Here is a 20897-nt window from a genome sequence, read left to right on the forward strand (position 1 = left end):
AGGTAAGTTTTAACAGAGTGTAGTTACTGTCCCAATTGGGTACACCTTGCCGCGGTGGGAAACCTTTATGTTTTTTTAAATCAAAAACAGTGTTTTCTAAGTACCCTATGTTAATTATCTAATGCACTTGCTTTTTACTTATTTATTTTCATTAGAGAGTATATGCACATGTTATTCCTTTAGTTTTGTTTACTTCCATGGTCAGTGTGAACATGCTCTTACATCATGCATGTTTTCATGTCATAGTGAGGAGTTAGTGGAGCTCTGCGAGGAGAGGGTAAGAGAGCACACCCGAGATAGCGAGGAGCGGGCAGAGCTATGCAGGGAGAGGGTAAGAGCACACCTGGCATAGTGAGGAGTTCATGGAGCTCTGCGAGGAGAGGGTAAGAGCCCACCTGGCATAGTGGGGAGTTAGTGGAGCTCTGCGAGGAGAGGGTAAGAGCGCACCTGGCATAGTGAGGAGTCAGTGGAGCTATGCAGGGAGAGGGTAAGAGCACAGCTGTCATAGTGAGGAGTTAGTGGAGCTCTGCAAGGAGAGGGTAAGAAAGCGCACCTGGCATAGTGAGGAGTTAGTGGAGCTCTGCGAGGAGAGGGTAAGAGCGCACCTGGCATAATGGGGAGTTAGTGGAGCTCTGCGAGGAGAGGGTAAGAGAGCACACCCGAGATAGCGAGGAGCGGGCAGAGCTATGCAGGGAGAGGGTAAGAGCACACCTGGCATAGTGAGGATTTCGTGGAGCTCTGCGAGGAGAGGGTAAGAGCACACCTGGCATAGTGAGGAGTTAGTGGAGCTCTGCAAGGAGACTGTAAGAGCGCACATGGCATAGTGGGGAGTTAGTGGAGCTCTGCGAGGAGAGGGTAAGAGCGCACCTGGCATAGTGAGGAGTTCGTGGAGCTCTGCAAGGAGAGGGTAAGAGCGCACCTGGCATAGTGGGGAGTTAGTGGAGCTCTGCAAGGAGAGGGTAAGAGCACAGCTGTCATAGTGAGGAGTTAGTGGAGCTCTGCGAGGAGAGGGTAAGAGCGCACCTGGCATAGTGGGGAGTTAGTGGAGCTCTGCAAGGAGACTGTAAGAGCGCACCTGGCATAGTGGGGAGTTAGTGGAGGTCTGCGAGGAGAGGGTAAGAGCGCACCTGGCATAGTGAGGAGTTCGTGGAGCTCTGCAAGGAGAGGGTAAGAGCGCACCTGGCATAGTGAGGAGTTAGTGGAGCTCTGCGAGGAGAGGGTAAGAGCACAGCTGTCATAGTGAGGAGTTAGTGGAGCTCTGCAAGGAGAGGGTAAGAAAGCGCACCTGGCATAGTGAGGAGTTAGTGGAGCTCTGCGAGGAGAGGGTAAGAGCACAGCTGTCATAGTGAGGAGTTAGTGGAGCTCTGCAAGGAGAGGGTAAGAGCGCACCTGGCATAGTGGGGAGTTAGTGGAGCTCTGCGAGGAGAGGGTAAGAGCGCACCTGGCATAGTGAGGAGTCAGTGGAGCTATGCAGGGAGAGGGTAAGAGCACACCTGGCATAGTGAGGAGTTAGTGGAGCTCTGCAAGGAGACTAAGAGCGCACCTGGCATAGTGGGGAGTTAGTGGAGCTCTGCGAGGAGAGGGTAAGAGCGCACCTGGCATAGTGAGGAGTTCGTGGAGCTCTGCAAGGAGAGGGTAAGAGCGCACCTGGCATAGTGAGGAGTTAGTGGAGCTCTGCGAGGAGAGGGTAAGAGCGCACCTGGCATAGTGAGGAGTTCGTGGAGCTCTGCAAGGAGACTGTAAGAGCGCACCTGGCATAGTGAGGAGTTAGTGGAGCTCTGCGAGGAGAGGGTAAGAGCACAGCTGTCATAGTGAGGAGTTAGTGGAGCTCTGCAAGGAGAGGGTAAGAACGCACCTGACATAATGGGGAGTTAGTGGAGCTCTTCGAGGAGAGGGTAAGAGCGCACCCGACATTCGGGTATTGTGTTACACAGTTATTTGCGGCTTCTCTACTCAGTTTTGAGTCTGAGGACTTGAGCACTGACTAAAATTACCCAAAGTGCTGAGAGCCGCTGCAGGAAAGGTCTTTCCCACCAGATTAGGGCTTCAGAGAGGCTCGGGTAGCACCCTGTACCTGCAGTAGGACAATATGGACAGGAAAGTCCCCGGCCCACATAAGATGTTCCCACACTTTTGAAGTCAGACACAGGAGATGCATCTACTGTACATTGCAGGGGTTTATTATCCAGTCTACAGGCAGCATACACAGAATGTGGCTACCGTCAGCCCAAGTGGGTTCACAATATCATCTCCCTCTTTTCAATGGTTCTCAGATTCTTAAAGCTGACGGGCCAATCCTCAGCTCATTAAGAGAGGCTGGCAATCACATTGTACCATGCGCACGTCGTGTAGACTGCAGTGTAAAGTGACAAAAGCCAAGGAACAAGTAAAGTTACAGTGAATTTGCAAAGTACCTTCTTCTCAACCTCCACTCATACCACTGCGGATTTCGGTGCCGGAGGTTGGTACTAATGGGAATGTTGCCTAAAGTTCCCCATGCACACTGGGCCAATATCGTCCAAACGCACTGATCTTGGCAGGCCAAGGGTGTGTGCAGACGATCCGGAAGTGGCACCACTTTAGACGCAGTGAGCATGGATCCAAAGTGCTGCAGTCTGTTGAATGCAGTGAATTCTCTCAATCACTGACCGTGCGGATTCACCACGTCCAACACATTGTTTGGGGGAAATTTATCTTGCGGAGACTGGCATCTCCACAAAAGAAATAGACATGTTGCGGCTTGGAAAGACATGCTGCATGTCCATCTCCACGGGGGAGCCGCAGGGGTCTCTGGCCACATAGTGGACCTGGTTTCTTGAAATTCTCCACTATGCTGTAACATCTGGACGCTGCACAAGTACGGAGCATCCAAGCCGCAGCATTTACGGATAGTCTGCACATACACTTATGGGATAGCAATATAAAGAAATGACAGATGTCAGGGGGATAATCCGCCAATATAAAAAATAGTTATAAACAATTGCCAGCTATATAGTGTATGATAGTCCTATACATGTGTCAGGGGTGGCCTCAATATGGACTGATTGTTACAGTATGTAACGGGGAAGGGGGTGGGGGGACAAGCCAAGAGACACAATCGTATAGTCCATAGGTACAAATGCAAAATCTTTATTGATCACATGAACAAGTATGGGTAGACAAGGTTAAAAAGGTGAACAAACAAACAGCCATGCAGTGCAGTGGGCAGGTAAGACCAAATACATGCTGAGATTAAACTGTCCAATATATAGCTAAACTAGCCATTATAACACAGATCCACTGTCAAATGCATATAAAGTGTATACTCTGCACACATGTATATCAAGGCAATGATATAAAGCATGCTCACTAGGAAAACTTGATAATTGTGTACTATGTCTTTAAATCTTAGGGTTGCCCCCTGAGGAAGGAGCATTCTGAAACGTGCGTAGGGGCGGGAGGGCTGACCACAGCAGATTCCACTGCTGCACTCTGCCAGGTAACCTTTGAGTAAGGCATATGCAATATACTTTTGAAATCCTAAGATTTAGGCCGAGGTCACTCTTGCGAGTGCACTGCAAGAAACTCGCACGAATCTCTCACATCAATACCCGGCACAGCCACCGACACTCCGGACTGGAGCATTTAGCTGCATAGAAATACATGTAGCCGCACACTCCGGTCCAGAGTGCTGGCGGCAGTGCCGGGTATTGATGCGAGAGTCTCGTGTGAGTTTTTTGCATTGCACTCGCAACTGTGACCCCGGCCTTAAAGAAATAGTACACCATTATCAAGTTCTTTGAGCATGCTTTATATCATTGCCTTGATACATGTGTGCAGAGTAGACACTTTTTATGCATTTGACAGTGGATCTGTGTTATAATGGCTAGTTTAGCTATATATTGGACAGTTTAGTCTCAGAATGTTTTTGGTCTTACCTGCCCACTGCACTGCATGGCTGTTTGCCCACCTTTTTAAACTTGTTCATGTGATCAATAAAGATTGTGTTTGTACCTATGGACTATACGATTGAGCCTTGGCTTGTCCGCCTGACAGGGCCAATGTCAGATGACTGTCAGCAGCTCTCAGAGGACACAGGAGGGATTGGCAGAACCAGGGGAACTAGCTTCCAGCCAAACCATCAAAGTTCTATTTTACAGACGCGGATAATCTTTAATTAGAGCCAATTGCTTATGTGTTGAAGTTGGGAAGGAAGAAGCACATGCAGACTGAAACGTGTAACTCAGCACAAAGCAATAATGGCCGGTACTGAGCCATCAGGACCCAACACCAGAGGTTGCCACCATTATGCTACCTTGTGAGATCAAGCACTGCATTGGATTCTAGACTAATGGATAGATGGGGAGCCCGGGAAAGCCACCTGGAGCCCGGGAAAGCCACCTGGAGCCTGTCACTATTCCGTTGTAATGGACTTGAACTGAATGCCTTCCAGGGAGAGGAAGGAGACGCAGGGCAGCACCGTGCGGACAGGGAATGAGAAGTCCTCTCCTGAAGGCAGCTTTACAGTGATCTTGTCTGTCTGGTACTCAAAGCAAATCTGCAAAGACAAAACAGAAACAGGCACCAGTGTTACAGTTCCATCCACGCAACCCATCCCGCTGAGGACGCTCAGCTCCGTGCGTGTCACATCTGCACCCATGTGGCCAATTTTAGAGAAGTCAGAGGTACAAGTTTCTGCCATAGTTTCAGCTGAGATTAGGCCGACATGCTGCTGTGGGAACACCGACCCAGTTATAAAGGCTTCTAGCACTCCTGCACCATTTTTTATGGTGACTTTACGCAACATAAGAAGGTCTGCTGAAGGTCTCCAGGCACAAACATGTAATTGGAGCCAGCTTCATGGACAATTCTGGTCAAAGCCAACAGCCTTTCCCAGTGTATATGACAACATAAGGCTACTTTCACACTAGCGTCGGGCTCGGCCCGTCGCCGTGCGTCGGGCCGAGGTCCCCGACGCTAGCGTTGTCCCCGCCGCACAACGGGGGCAGCGGATGCATTTTTCCCACGCATCCGCTGCCCCATTGTGAGGTGCGGGGAAGTGCGGGGAGGTGGGGGCGGAGTTCCGGCCGCGCATGCGCGGTCGGAAAAAGCGGACCGTCGGGAGCAAAAAACGTTACATGTAAGGTTTTTTTCTCCCGACGGTCCGCTACCACACGCCCAAGCGTCGCAAAACGGACGCGACGTTTTGCAATGCGTCGCAAATGCGTCGCAAATGCGTCGCTAATGTTAGTCTATGACGAAAAAACGCATCCAGCAAGAACTTTTGCTGGATGCGTATTTTCGGCAAAACGATGCATTTGCGATGTATTGCAGTTAACGCTAGTGTGAAAGTAGCCTAAGGCTCACACAATATGGACTAAACAAGAACCTGGAGATGAACTGGAATATAGATTGCTTTGCATGTAGAGACATATTCACACTGGCCACTAAGCAGACAAAACCCAATATAAAAACAAAGTAAGCAAATGCCCTGCAGTAACAGCAATAGTGCATGAAAATACAGGATGCCGTGTTATCTTTTAATAAAACATAAAAGCATCTCAACACATCAGTGACCCCATTTAGGAGGACTTTTTACATTTATTTTAAATCAAAATTATGTTAACCAAGCGCCCTGTAGCATTTTCATGCACCATTGCCATTTACTGCAAGGTATTTGCCGATTTTATTTTTATCCTGGGTTTTGACAATATATACTAAGCCAACATGAGCTCAAAGTGACCTGAAACCAGCAACCACCTGATAAACACTCCAAGAAGTGTTGCCCACTCTCACCGTAGTTTCCGCCCCTTGCTGGAAGGGAAACGTATCTTCTCTTTGTTCAGATCCCCAGTCATCCGCCTCCTTGGAATTGCAGACTATCTTTTGGATGTCTCCATGTAGATCAAAACGAGGGTTGAAGTGGAGGAGAAAGTTTGAAGCATTTTCCCCCAAGTTTATTGCAAAGCTACAAAATAAGAAGAACTCCTGTTACATTGCTGTAATGTTGACCACTTGTGTGTAAGAGGACCATGCTGTGACTGGACGGTTTCACACTGTCCTGCTAGGAGTCCGATCAGGGCCGATGTCCGTCCACAAGGACTTCAGACCAGCATGATCCTGCACACTGAGCGAGTTCGGATAGTGCAGAGTCTGGACAGCATGTAGCCCAATGGCCTTGTTGCCTCCAGGTAGATTGCCTTTTTACCCTGTGTTTTGATGCCAATAGTGCCGTGACTTGTGATCGGCCTTATCCCACCCTGCATTTACAGGTGTCAGATGTGAAATTATCTTTTCATTTATATAAATAATTCAGCCAATAACTATCACAAATCAGCGCCAAATACTTTATCTAGACAAGAATAATGGAATTGTAAGGTTGTACACACACTTATATAGCTGGCCGAGCAAGTCAAGAAGAATTACATCACTAGGAAGGATTTGTGTTGGGCCATCATAACAGTCTTCAATAAATGAAGCCTTATAGATCGGCTCTGTTCACACTACATGTGAAGTACATCTGATACATATTCTTATTAATGCCGTTTTGGGGCAGTACTCTACTGCAAAAACTAAGAAAACAGACGAAGGGAGACAACAAGTGATGTGCGCTATATCAGATGATGTTTGAACAGAGTCCTCTGTGGCCGATTATCTCCTTCTCCATGTGGCCAACCCACCATCTTCCTCTCCATGGCTGCCTTCTTGCCCTAAGTCTCTCCTCTTCCTCTGTGTGGCTGACCAGTAATCACTGGCAGACCTGGGATTGACCACTGTACGGCCAATGTTTGGTGGCAATACTGCTCTCAGGGTAGGTTTAGTTATTTCTATGCAGTAATAGTATTGTCATCTGCTGAGGAGCTCACTATACTCACCCAGCCATGCAGAATTAGAGGAGGAAGGAAGGAAGGCGGACTAGCCAGGTGGAGGATGAGGGATGAGAGAATGAGAGCAGGAAGGCAGCCACAGAAAGAGAGGGAGAAGGTGGCTGAGGGCCAGCCACACGGAAAAAAAAGAGGGAGAAGGTGGCTGAGGGCCAGCCACACGGAAAAAAAAGAGGGAGAAGGTGGCTGAGGGCCAGCCACACGGAAAAAAAAGAGGGAGAAGGTGGCTGAGGGCCAGCCACACGGAAAAAAAAGAGGGAGAAGGTGGCTGAGGGCCAGCCACACGGAAAAAAAGAGGGAGAAGGTGGCTGAGGGCCAGCCACACAGAAAAACAGGGAGAAGGTGGCTGAGGGCCAGCCACACGGAAAAAAAGAGGGAGAAGGTGGCTGAGGGCCAGCCACACGGAAAAAAAGAGGGAGAAGGTGGCTGAGGGCCAGCAACACGGAAAAAAAGAGGGAGAAGGTGGCTGAGGGCCAGCCACACGGAAAAAAAGAGGGAGAAGGTGGCTGAGCGCCAGCCACACGGAAAAAAAGGAGGGAGAAGGTGGCTGAGGGCCAGCCACACGGAAAAAAAGAGGGAGAAGGTGGCTGAGGGCCACCCACACAGAAAAACAGGGAGAAGGTGGCTGAGGGCCAGCCACACGGAAAAAAAGAGGGAGAAGGTGGCTGAGGGCCAGCCACACGGAAAAAAAGAGGGAGAAGGTGGCTGAGGGCCAGCAACACGGAAAAAAAGAGGGAGAAGGTGGCTGAGGGCCAGCCACACGGAAAAAAAGAGGGAGAAGGTGGCTGAGCGCCAGCCACACGGAAAAAAAGGAGGGAGAAGGTGGCTGAGGGCCAGCCACACGGAAAAAAAGAGGGAGAAGGTGGCTGAGGGCCAGCCACACAGAAAGAGGGAGAAGGTGGCTTAGGGCCAGCCACACAGAAAACTCTTTTTAATCCCTATTTTCCATTACAAAACACTGCAGAATGACCCTATAAGTGTTCATGGGGCAGATGGCACAGAGTACCTCCCTGCACAGCACTGCATGGTCAGAGATCAGATACCCACAATAATTCACTTAGCATTTTTCATCTTGCCTTCTCCCTACAGTAAAGGTATGTGCACAACCAGGGGTATAACAATCAGTCGGAGAGGTTGTAACCGGGCACACCGATGCAAACTTCAACTGGAGCTGCATCCTCTGACACACATTCTGCTGAAGTGTATTGCGGCGCAGAGACCCTCCACGTCCGTTAGCGGCAATACACGCTGCCTGCCGGACTCGCACGCACAATGAGGGAGTGCAAGATGGGGGACAACTTGTATGTTCTTATAAGATTTAGAACGCTATAAGGGCCCATTATCTGACTATATCCGGGAGTGGGGGTGGGCAAAGTCCAAATTTTACATTGGGGCCCATCGGACTCCAGTTACACCACTGTGCAAATTGTAAGCATTTGGTGTAGAAATTTTGCCAACGCTTGGCAGAAAAATATGCTTTTTTGGGGGGTGGATTTTTCCCCTCATTAGGTTAGGTTCACACGTTGCTTTTTTTTTTGCTGATCTCTTGGAAGTTAGAAAAGCTGCAGACAAAATGCAGGTTTTGCTGCATTTTCGGAATACCAATGTTCAGATTTGCTTCTATCTAGCAAGCGTAGTCCATGCAAGGTGTTAGACCACCCATGTAAATAAATAAAGCAGTTTTTGAAAAAAAAAATGGCAATTTGACCAGACTTAGGCCCCTTTCACACATCATTTTTTTTTGCTATCAGTCGAATTTTGAAAAACACGGATCCGGCGACTGATGCCGCTGGATCTGTTTTTTTCTCATAGACTTGTATTAGCAACAGATGGCCTCAGGTTTCATCCGTCATTCGCCGGATCCATCGAAAATTGTCCAGCGGCCGGAGACAATGGACAAAGTAAAGTTTTTTTGTGTCCGTCGAAAAAACTGACAGCGCCGGATCCGTCTGTTTGCCCGAATGGAAGCCTGTGGGCGCCAGATCCGTCAAATGACAGAATCTGGTGCCGGATTCCGTTTTTTGTTTTTTTAAACTGAGCATGCTCTGATCCAATTAGCCAGATCCGCTAGTCGGATCCATAAAAAAAACGGATCCGTCGCATCAGTTTTTCACAATCTGCGACAGATCCGACGAGTCAACGGATTGTGGCTGATGGCAAAAAACTGATGTGTGAAAGGGGCCTTAGTGGAAAAAGTTTTGTAAAAATATTAAAGTGACTATTCTGAAAAATAAAGCCGGGATTGATGTATGAAGCGCATCTGTGAGCTAAGGGCTGCGTCGGACTGGAGTAGTTTGGGCACACCAGAGAAAATCATTCTTGGGGCCCACAGTGCCTACGAGGTACTAGCTGCAGAGTCTTCTCTTAGCTTCCATCTTGTCAACCTGATAATCAGAGAATTTTTTACAACTATGGACCTGTCCAAACAATCACCTGACAAACCAGCAAAACGCTCATTTGTTGGGTGCAATGATTATTATGCTAGATTTAAAAACATCCTCATCGGCAGCATATAATTTTGTCAAGTCAAGTGCTGCCGAGAACAATTATATTCTATAAGCACAGAAAGATTGTATTTAGTAGACATGTGCAACATACACATGCTAGACACAGGACTAGTGATGAGCAAGTATATTCGTTACCAGTCACACGCTAGACGCAGGACACACACACACACAGACACACACACACACACGATTAGAGATGGGCGGACACCTGGATGTTCGAGTCTGGCCGAACAGTTAAAAAAAAAAAAGTTTGGATCGGGTACCAGAAGGGTACCCGGACCCCACTCACTTGAATGGATGGCTCGAACATACAGTGTTTGCCATAATGTCATGTGCATGACAGAGCGGCAAACACTGCTTTTGATCAGTAGTAAAATCATTACCGCTGGTCAGACAGCCACGATTCCCACGCTGCCAAATGACAGTGTCAGCCCACAGCACTGATCATAGGTATATGATATATGATAGGCGTCGGCTAATGGGACTACTGCTCCCATCATCCTACATCTGCTGCTAATAACAGCAAGAGCAGGAGCGGCTGATGGGAGTATTTATCAGACTACGCTCTAAATAAATAGGGAATAAAAAAACATGGCGTGGGTTGCTGTATTTTTTATATACAGCCAGGTAAAACTGACAGCTGGGGGCTGCAACCCTCAGCGGTCAGCGTTAGCAAGGCTGGTTATCAAGAATAGAGGGGTCTTCACGCTGTTTTTTAATTTAAATAATGGTAAAAAAACAGCGTGAGGTCCCCCCATTTTTGACAACCAGCCTTGCTAAAGCTCACAGCTGGGGGCTGGTATTCACAGGTGGTAAGGGGCCATTGATATTGCTCCCCACCCCAGTCTAAAGACAGCAACCCACAGCCACCCAGAAAAGGTGCATCTATTAAATGCGCCAATTCTGGCGCTTTGCCAGGCTTTTCTCACTTACCTTGTAGCGGTGGCAAGTGGGATTTGTATTTGTGGGGTCGATGTCACCTTTGTATTATCCGGTGACATCAAACCCACGGATTAGTAGTGGAGAGGCGTCTATAAGACACCTATCCATTACAAATCCTATAGTTAGATGGTAAATAAACAGCAAAAATAATAAGTCCTTTAATTGAAAGAATGACAGACTCCTTTAACTGCTTTGTGGCTGCCAACGATAGATAAACGTCGGCGCTAGCAGGGCTTTGTGCTCACCGGGACCCCCACATACCTTATAACGAGGGGAATCTGGTGCACAACGCTTCCTGTGATCCCCGACCTCATCGAGACCTGATTGGTTCAGGTCCTGTCAACGTCAGCGACACCAGCCAATGAGAAGGATCAATGCAAAGTTTGTTGTAGCAACAAACTTTACTGGACGATCTGCCTAATAAAAACGCTGTTTCTCCTCTGATCTCCTGTCAGTGAGAGATTAGAGGAGAAACAGTTTTACAAGTGATGCTGCCAGTCAGCAATCTTGTTATAAAGTAAAAAAATAGAATTAGACCTGCTACCAGTAATTCGGTTTCTAGGAACCTTCCACGACAGCATAGGAGGATGTCTCCATACCTTAATGGGGGACAGAAAGCACAACGAGGTTATAAACCCCTCCCACCTCCTATTAGCCAGTGACTTAAACTAACACCATAGCACCGATTACCTTTAACTTCTTAGAGAATGATCCAAGAGTATCAGGAGGGAATTAGTGCTGTCGTGGAAGGTTCCTAGAAACTGAATTACCGGCAGGTCATCTTCCACTACAAACCAACCATTTCTGCACTAGTCCCGGGGGGAAGGGGTCCATGGCCTGGAGCACTTTCTGGCCAAAGACTAGATCCTGATTGGACCAGAAGTCCAACCTATAATGCTTGGTGAATGTGCGTAATGAAGACCACGTTGCAGCCCTGCAGATCTGCCCTGTAAATGCGCCAGCCCTTTCAGCTATGGCTTTTTTTATCCAGTTCGCAATTGTACTTTTTGCTACCTTCTTGCCTTTGTTTCGACCAAACAAATGGACAAAAAGATTTTGGCTTGGATTGTTCCAGGTAGTGTAGGATTATCCGTCGGACATCCCAGGTGTGAAATTTTTCTTCTTTTCAATTCTCTGGGTTTTGTCAGAAGGATGGGAGGACTATGTCCTGTGATCGGTGAAACTCCGATACCATCTTTGGAAGAAAGGATGGGTCAGGACGAAATATAATGGAGTCATCTCTGATGCTTAAAGGGAGCCTGTCACCCCCCCTGGCGTTTTTAACTAAAAGCCACCTTGTGCAGCACTAATGCTGCATTCTGTCAAGGTGGCTCTTTTATTTGGGGTCCCTTCCAATACTGCAATATTTGTTTTTTTAATTTGCCCGCCATACTTGTAGTCTGTCCGGGGGGACATGTCTTTTCCCCCCGGACACAAACACCTCCCAGCCATCACTCGGCCCCTTGCTGCACAAGGTGGCTCTTTTAGTTAAAAATGCCAGGGGGGGGGGTGACAGGTTCCCGTTAAGTATGGTTCTCTGACCGATAGAGCTTGTAACTTCCCTACACCCCTTGCTGTAGATATGGCCAGGGCCGCCATCAGGGCATCACTGCCCTGACTGGCGTATGGGGCCCGGTGGGCAGAGGGGGCCCACATTGGGCCCCATCTCTTCTGCTCACCGGGCCCCAGGGGCAGGAGGCTTCTATCGTAAACCTGTGTCCGAGACGCAGGTTCAGTTTGCCTTCCGGGCCCATGCGGGCCCGCAAGGCAATGGTTAAAGCCGCCAGCCAATCGGAGGCTGGCAGCTGACGTCAGCGCACATCGCTGGAGTATGACGTCATTGTCATTCGCCGGCGAGTGCGCGCTGAAACGCCGGGAGGGATCTTCTCTTTTTTTTTTAATTATTTTAAATTGAAAGCGGCAATGTTTCAGGATGGAGACACAAGGACGGGAGCAGGATTGGAGACACGGGGGCAGAATGGAGACAGATTGGGCAGGATGGAGACAGATGGGGCAGAATCAGGGAACAGATGGGGCAAGATGGAGACAGATGGTGTAGGATGGAGACATATGGTGCATAATCATGGGACAGATGGGGCAGGATGGGGAGATCATATGGGGCAGGATGGGACATCACATGGGGGCAGGATAGGAGAACATATGGCTGGAGCCAGGAATGAGACACATGGGGGCCTGGATGGGGAATATTGTTACCATAGGGGCTAATTAAGGGCTATTATTACTGCAGTAATGTATTTACTTTATTTTTTGAGGATACTGTTTTAAATGGGCTGGGGCGGTCCTGTTAGTGTGCAGACCAACACTGTCGCTTTTTTCTTCATCTGTTGTAGTTTAGAATTTGGGGAAAAAAAATAAGTAATGTGTACTGCAAGCGGTGCTCTAGATAACTTATTTCCTGCAGATACTAGCCCTGGCTGGATGAAGTGACGGCGGTCTGTGCTGGATGAAGATTAAAAGCAAAGAAGAAGGACTTCACCTAGAGACGTCACTGGTGAGTCAGTGTGTTACCTGTACACTTATGCTATACACTGTATACTATATACAGTAGTCCTGTGTACAATCTCACCAGTGATCACTGAATTACCATTACATTATACACTATATACAGAGCACCAGTGTATAATGTCACCGGTGATCACTGTATTACCTGTACACAGACACTGCATATTAAGTACAGATCTCCTGTGAATACTGGCACTTATGGTAATTTTAGGGTTTTTTGTGTTTTTTTTTTTCTTTTTTTAAATTCATTACTGATCAGTATTGTAGTATTCAGTCACTATGTGGTGGTAATATGGTGTCCGGCAATGGTGTGGCGGTATTTGTTCCTTACATGTGCTATCATTTGGTCACTATGTGGTGGTAATATGTGGTCTGGTTATGGTGCTGTGGTATTTGTCCCCTGTATGAGTTATTATTGGTGATCATATGGTGGTAATATGTGGTCTAGTCATGTTGCGGTGGTATTTGTCCCCTGTATGTGGTATTGGTCATTTTAAAAATTGATAAATAAATAAAAATATACCTAAATTGTATTGGATACTTTAACAAATGTTTAGTAGGTTAGAGTAGGGTAGGGCCCAACCCTGTCTTGGTGGCGGCTTTAAAAATCTTTTGACTGTGGACAGTTCAAGGGGTGGAGGCGGGGCTGGGGTGGAGCCTGGGCAGAGTCTCAAGGGGGCCGTGACAATTTTGCCAGTATGGGGCCCCGAAGTTCCTAGTGGCAGCCCTGGATATGGCCACCAAGAACACCGCTTTGCATGAGAGGAGTTCACAAAGATAGGGGCTCAAATGGAGGACCCATTAGGCCTTTGAGGACCAAGTTTAAGTCCCATAGTGAAACGATGACCAGTCTTTTGGGATGAATTCTAAGAGCTGAAACCATGAATCTTTTTGTCCACCTATGGTTGGCTAGATCCTGATAAAAAACACGGAGCTTAAAGCAGAAACCTGAACCTTTAGTGTACTTGATTTAAGGCCCAATTCCAGCCCCTTTTGCATAAAGTCTAGTATTTGAGACATGTTTGAGTGGAAGGGATCAGGTGTATTAGGGTGACACCATGTCTTCTTCCATATCTTATTATAGATGGCGTTAGTAACAGGTTTTCCTGATTTTTGCAAGGTAGAAATTATTGATTCTGAGAGTGCCTTAGTTCTTAATACTTGGGCCTCAGTAACCAGGCAGCCAGGTTCAAACTTCAGGGATTTGGGTGACGAAGAGGAGCCTGCATAAGAAGGTCGTCAAACAGTGGTAAGTAAATCGGTCCACCTGGAGCTCTATAAGATTGAACCAGCTCCTCTTTGGCCATACTGGGGCTACCAGGATAGTTGGTACCTTGTCATCCCAAATTTTTCGAAGGGTCCTTGCAAGCAATGGTATCGGAGGGAAGACATATGCTAGCCAAAAGTTCCATGTGTGGGCAAAGGCATCCACTCTCTGAGAAGTGTCCCTGGGATCTAAAGGCCCCATCACACTTAGCGACGCTAAAGCGATCCCGACAACGATACGACCTGTCAGGGATCGTTGCTGCGTCGCTATGTGGTCGCTGGCGAGATGTCAAACAGTGAGATCTTCCCAATGACACAGCAGCGATGCGGCGACCTGTAGCGACCTGTACAACGATGTCGTTGGTCGTTGTGACCCTGTCACATGGCAGCTATTATGACGATTCAGACCTCGATGAGGGACGTCCTGTGTGATGTTGTAGTCAACGAGGTCGTTGGTAAGGTGTCAAACACAGCGATGTGTGCTACCCAGCGGGACCTCAACGATCAAAAAAAGGTCCAGGCCATTCCGACACGACCAGCGATCTCACAGCAGGGGCCTGGTCGCTGCTACGTGTCAAACATAGCGAGATCGCTACTGAGGTCGCTGTTGCGTCACAAAACTTGTGACTCAGCAGCGATCTCGCTAGCGACCTCGCTTAGTGTGACGGGGGCTTAAGAAGTAAAGGTACCTTCACACGAAACGACTTTGTAACGATATCGCTAGCGATCCGTGACGTTGCAGCGTCCTCGCTAGCGATATCGTTTCGTTTGACACGCAGCAGCGATCAGGATCCTGCTGTGATATTGCTGGTCGCTGAATAAAGTCCAGAACTTTATTTGGTCGTCCGATCGCCGTGTATCATTGTGTTTGAAAGCAAAAGCAACGATACCAGCGATATTTTACACTGGTAACCAGGGTAAACATCGGGTTGCTAAGCCGGAGCTCAGTCAGTGTCAGGAAGCAGACGCTGGGGGACGCGCAGGTGAGTATGTAGTGTTTGTTTTTTTTACTTTACGCTGGTAACCAGGGTAAACATCGGGTTACTAAGCGCGGCCCTGCGCTTAGCAACTCGATGTTTACCCTGGTTACCCGGGGACCTCGGCATCGTTGGTCGCTGGAGAGCGGTCTGTGTGACAGCTCCCCAGCGATCAAACAGCGACGCTGCAGCGATCGGCATCGTTGTCGCTATCGCTGCAGCGTCGCTTCGTGTGAAGGTACCTTTAGCCTTGGTTTGCGTGTTTTGGCTTGAGGCCAGTAGATCGACCTCTGGTAGGCCCCATTTGTTTGTCAACATACTGAAGACCTCCTTCTTCAGACTCCACTCCTGGCTGAATGTCTCGGCGGCTAAGGGTATGTGTCCACGTTCAGGATTGCATCAGGATTTGGTCAGGATTTTTCATCAGTATTTGTAAGCCAAAACCAGGACTGGAACAATTAGAGGAAAAGTATAATAGAAACATGTCACCACTTCTGTATTTATCACCCACTCCTGGTTTTGGCTTACAAATACTGATGAAAAATCCTGACCAAATCCTGATGCAATCCTGAACGTGGACACATACCCTTAGAAAGTCTGCCTGGGGGATTGCGGACCCTTTCAGGTATACCGCTGTCAAGGAGAAAAGATGTTTTTCGGCCCAGCAGAAAATTTAGCCTGAGATCCCTCTCAGCCTGTTGAATCTTGTGCTTCCCTGATGCCCGAGATGGGCTACAGTAGTCATATTGTCTGAGTATACTCTTACGAGGTGCCCCGAGATCAGACTGCTGCTAGAAGAGCCTTCTCCACCGCCTTTAGGTCCCTGAAGTTGGAGGATTTGACACTTATTTGCTGACTTCAGAGACCCTGGAATGGAATGTGAGAAACCACAGCCCCCCAGCCTCTTCTGCTGGTGTCTGTTGTTACTGTCACCATGGGGGGGGATTGTATCCAGTCTACACCTCTGCATAGGTTTGCCTGATTTAACCACCAGGTTAGAGAGGCCTTTACTCTCCCTGTCGTTAGGATCTTCTTGTTTAATGAATTGGGATCCCCATTCCAGTTTTCCAGAATGTGTGTCTGCAGAATCCTAGAGTGTGCTTGAGCCCAAGACACCGACTGGATGCAGGTCGTCATTGACCCTAGGAGAGACATAGCCATCTGTAAGGTAGGTGACCTCTGTCTTTTGAAGTTTAGGACCCTTGCTATCAAATTTTGGCCATGGTCCTCTGGTAAAAAGGATCTCTGACTCACTGAGTCTAGAAGGACTCCCAAAAACCTTATTGTTCTTGAAGGCTGGAGTTGGGACTTTTTTAGCTTGGGGATCCAACCCAGGCCCTGTAGGATGTCTAGGGATCTGGACACATGGTCCCTGAGGACCTCGGTGAAAGGACCAATAATCAGTGGATCATCCAGGTAAGGCACGATGGAGATACCCTGTCTTCATATGTGTGCTACAGCTTCTGGCATGATCCTGGAGATGACCCTTGGGGCAGAGGAGATCCTGAAGTGAAGCACATTGTATTGAAAATGCGATATTCTCTGATTTCAACCGAACCGCAAACCTTAGGTACTTCCTGTGTTGAGGATGTATGGGAACGTGGAAGTAGGCGTCTTAGATCTATAGTTGCCATAAAGGAGTTTGCACCTATCAGAGGGATGGTTGATTTTATTGACTCCATCTTGAGTTTGCGGTAAGTGATGCAATGATTGAGAGCCTTTAGGTTTATGATAATCCGGGCTTGTCCTATGGGTTTTTTTTAACCATGAAAATACGGGAATAATGACCTCTTCCCTGTTCGTTCACTAGAACTGAGGCATATTGCCCTTTAGACTAACAGCTCCTGAAGCCCTGACATCATTAGGGCTTGAGCCTCCCGAGATGGAGGGGGGTCCTCGAATTCTAATAGAAGGCCGTCTCGAATGACGTTTAGGATCCAGCGGCTGGTGGAAATGGACTGCCAATTGAGGACGAACCTCGAGAGCCTCCCCCCACCGGAGTCATTGTTTTTCTTAAGAATATTTTTGGGTTTCCCCTTGGCATAGCTCCATGTCCCAGATTTCCCCTTCCCCCTGGATTGGGAGGGCTGAGATTGCTTTGGCCGAAAAAAACGGTTCCTGGGTGGTCTTTGTTCAGGAAGGGCCTTCTTTCTATCCATGGCCTTCTCCAGGATTTCATCCAGAGCTGACCCGAAGACATACTCTTAAAGGGAGTACACACATACAACACATACTCTTAAAGCCCTTAAAGGGAATGGAGCATAGTTTTATCTTTGAGGTTACATCTCCGCTTCACATCATGAGCCAGAGTGCCCTTCTGGCTGAGTTAGCCTGGACCGAAAATCTGGCGGCAATACGAATTGACTCTGTAGAGGCGTCAACCAGGAACCAAGTCGCCTTCTGGAGTATGGGCAGCGAGTCTAATAGATCTCCTCTAGAGGAACCCTGGGAGACGTGATTCTCCAACTCACCCAGCCAACGGAAGAGGGACCTGGCTCCGCAGGTGGATGCAATATTAGACCTGAGAGCAGAGGTGGAAGTTTCCCATGATTTTCTTAGAAGACTATCAGTCTTCCTATCCATGGGATCTCTCAGCTGGGAGGAGTCTTCAAAGGGTAGGGCAGTCTTTTTTGCCACTCTTGCCACCTGAGCGTCCCCCTTGGGGATACCCCATTTAATCAGATCTTCATCAAGGGGAAATCTATGTTTGAAGTCTGAGGGGGTGGTTAGCAGTTTCTCTGGAAGCTCCCATTCCTGAATGATCATATCCACAATACTCTTATGTACAGGAAAGCCAATCTGTCTCTGTTTTTAAGCCACTAAATAACTCATCCTGTATGGATTGAGGGACAGGTTCTTCCTCTAGCTCCATAGTGCTCCGCACTGTGTTCACCAACTCTTCTATATGTTCTGAAGAAAAGAGATTTCCTAACCTCTGGGTTCTTATGGGGTATGGACTCTTCCCATCTACCTGAGGACGACTCATTAGAGATGTCTGACTCTTGAGTTAGAGTCCTCCACCTGAAACTTTCTCTTTTTATGGAGCGATGGACCAGGTGAGGGAGGTGGCAGGGTAGGGGTGACTAACTAATGAGGCTTGAACCTCTTGTTTGATGAGCGTACGCATCTCCTCGATTAGAGAGTGCTCCGCTCTGACCACCTTATCTGTACAAGATTTCTCCCATCTCAAGGGCAGCTTTAGATTACAGGTGGCACATTTGCTTCTAGTGGAGGTTTTATGGGTAAAATAAAATAAAAGGAGAGAAGGGAGAAAAGTATAAGTAGGGGAGCCTATAATACCCATACTCTCTATTTGGACCCTTCCTCCACACTTACTGGGGCTGGGGGAGCGCTGAGCTCTGCAGGCGCAGGGCAGGATGTATTCTCCATGCTGACAGGGGATCAGTCTTACCTGGGAGACATCTTCTGGCAGTTTTATATAGCATATAAACCCTGCCCATCAGCGCTGCAAGATGCCTCCCCCTCTGATGTCCACAGCAGGTGTCAGACTCTTCAGCGTGCTTAGCACACCGCTCGGCATTCCAGGGCCTGCTCAGGGCTTAGACCGGAAGTGACATGCGTTCTACGCTGGAACACAGGACCCGGAAGTGACGCGCACCTAAGACGCGACTTCTGGGTCACCGGATGGTGCGCACAGGAGGGGGGAGATGCCTGAGGGCTCAAGGAAGCCTCCAGGAAGGGGATCACTGGCCTGCTTTACCCCTGCAAGGGGAAGCAGGTGGGCCAGGAACGGTCCCAGAAACCACCCGGAGGGGAGATGGGAGCAGAACGGAGGAGGAAGGCAGAGCCCACGACCACCACTGCCTGGGTGCACTCTCAGTTAAGGTACACTGCCATCGCCGGCCATGCAGCATAACTGGAACCTCTCCATGCCCCATGGGTGACAGGAAAGACACTGGCTAATGGGAGGGGTTTTAAACCTCTTTGTGCTTCCTGTCCCCCATTAAGGTATGGAGACATCCTCCTATGCCTACATAGAAAAAACAGACAAGGCAGGTTAGGGTTAGTGATAAAGTTAGAGTTAGGCTAAAGAATTAGCCTTTCAATTGATTCACCAATAATTTGGTCACGTTAGTCAGTCACGACACAGTTTATTTCCGGAAAAAAAAAAAAAAAAAAAAAAAAAAAGAGTAAAATGGCCCGTTAGGATTCTAGTACAGAGGAGGCTTTTGCATTTTTATGTTCTGACAGTGAAGAAAGTGCAGCGTCAGATGGCAATGTGGATTTTGAGGGCTTTAGTAGTGGAGACAATGATAGCTCAGAAATGAGCAGTGATTCTGGTCCATCCTCACACACAAGGACCAGTACAACAAGAAGGGCAAATAGCGCTTCTGGAGAAATGTCTCCGACTCGGAACAATGCCCAGTACTAGCGCTGTCCCTAGTGCTCGTGAGTTGGTGCACACCAATGTCCAAGGGGCTTTGCCTCTTTATGTAGAATTTCCCAGATGGGAGGCTTCGGATTCAGTTACTCCATTCATCCCTAATTTTAATTCCATTCCTGGTATAAATGTGGAGGTGGAAAATTTAGGACCAATTCATTTTTTTAAATTTGTTTATGCCCGCTTGCTAGAGCATATTGCCCTACAAACAAGTTTATACGCGTCCCAATTCATCAGCCAGAATCCATGATCCTATTATGCTAGGTTAAATTTATGGACACCAACTAATTTCCTGGAAATGAAAATTTTTTAGGACTTACATTCACTATGGGGCTTGTTAAAAAACGAGCATTCGGTCCTATTGGTCCAACTGCCCTGTTCAATCTACCCTTATGTTTTCTGCCATTCTTCCTAGGACCCGCTATGAATTGCTCAGGAGATTTGGGCATTTTAACGACAATAGTCAATGCCTGCCCAGAACATGACAGACTACTCAAAAAAAAAAAAAAAATCAGACCCATCATCGAAGACTTGACAGAAAAGTTCTTAAAACTCTGCACCCCCACAGAAAACATTTCCATTGATGAGTCCCTTGTAAAATTCAAAGGAAGACTGCACCTCAAGCAATTTATTCCTTCTAAGAGGACAAGGTTCGGAATAAAGCTCTATAAAATGTGGGAGAGTTCAACCGGATACACATTAGCTTTTTGTATTTATGAGGGGAAAGATGGCCAACTAAACCCACCAGAATGCCCTACTTACAGTATCTGATGACATCTGGTAAAATCATTTGGGAGCTGATAACTCCATTTTTACAAAAAGGCTACAATCTGTATGTTGACAACTACACCAGCATACCCCTATTTAAAAGTCTGGTTGAACATAGGGGCTTGTGGGACCATTTGAAAAAAACAGTCAGGGGTTTCCACAAACGTTGGTCAACGAAAAGTTCCAAAAGGGGCAGTCATTGCACTTTACGCAATGGAGAGCTGCTTGCCCTTAAGTATAAGGATAAAAAATATATTTTTATCCTGAGCTTGATCCACACAGATGCCACTGCAGACCAACAGGGATCCACTACTCCAAAACCTGTGTGTCATTTACTACAACAAATATATGAGGGGAGTGGACCTTGCAGACCCAGTAAGGGTATGTGTCCACGTTCAGGATTGCATCAGGATTTGGTCAGGATTTTTCATCAGTATTTGTAAGCCAAAACCAGGAGTGGGTGATAAATGCAAAAGTGGAGCATATGTTTCTATTATACTTTTCCGCTAATTGTTCCACTCCTGGTTTTGGCTTACAAATACTGATGAAAAATCCTGACCAAATCCTGATGCAATCCTGAACGTGGACACATACCCTAAGAGGAATAAAGAAGAACCCCCAGAGGAAATGATGTGTATGTTCCAAGAGA

At 47.7% G+C, this 20897-nt stretch overlaps 1 protein-coding gene across 1 annotated transcript in view; it reads right to left on the reverse strand.

The window, feature by feature from the left end:
* Positions 1-2159: 2159 nt before the first annotated feature.
* Positions 2160-20897, reverse strand: part of LOC143787998 (galectin-1-like) — a 35284-nt gene continuing 16546 nt past the window's right edge. The window contains exons 3-4 of the mRNA XM_077277310.1: positions 5776-5947; positions 2160-4537 (exon numbers count right to left, since the gene is read on the reverse strand). Coding sequence (XP_077133425.1) covers positions 4394-4537; positions 5776-5947 — 316 coding nt within the window. The 3' untranslated portion in view covers positions 2160-4393. The remainder of the gene's footprint in view (positions 4538-5775; positions 5948-20897) is intronic.

Source organism: Ranitomeya variabilis, chromosome 8 (assembly GCF_051348905.1).
Source record: "Ranitomeya variabilis isolate aRanVar5 chromosome 8, aRanVar5.hap1, whole genome shotgun sequence".
NCBI lineage: Eukaryota > Metazoa > Chordata > Amphibia > Anura > Dendrobatidae > Ranitomeya > Ranitomeya variabilis.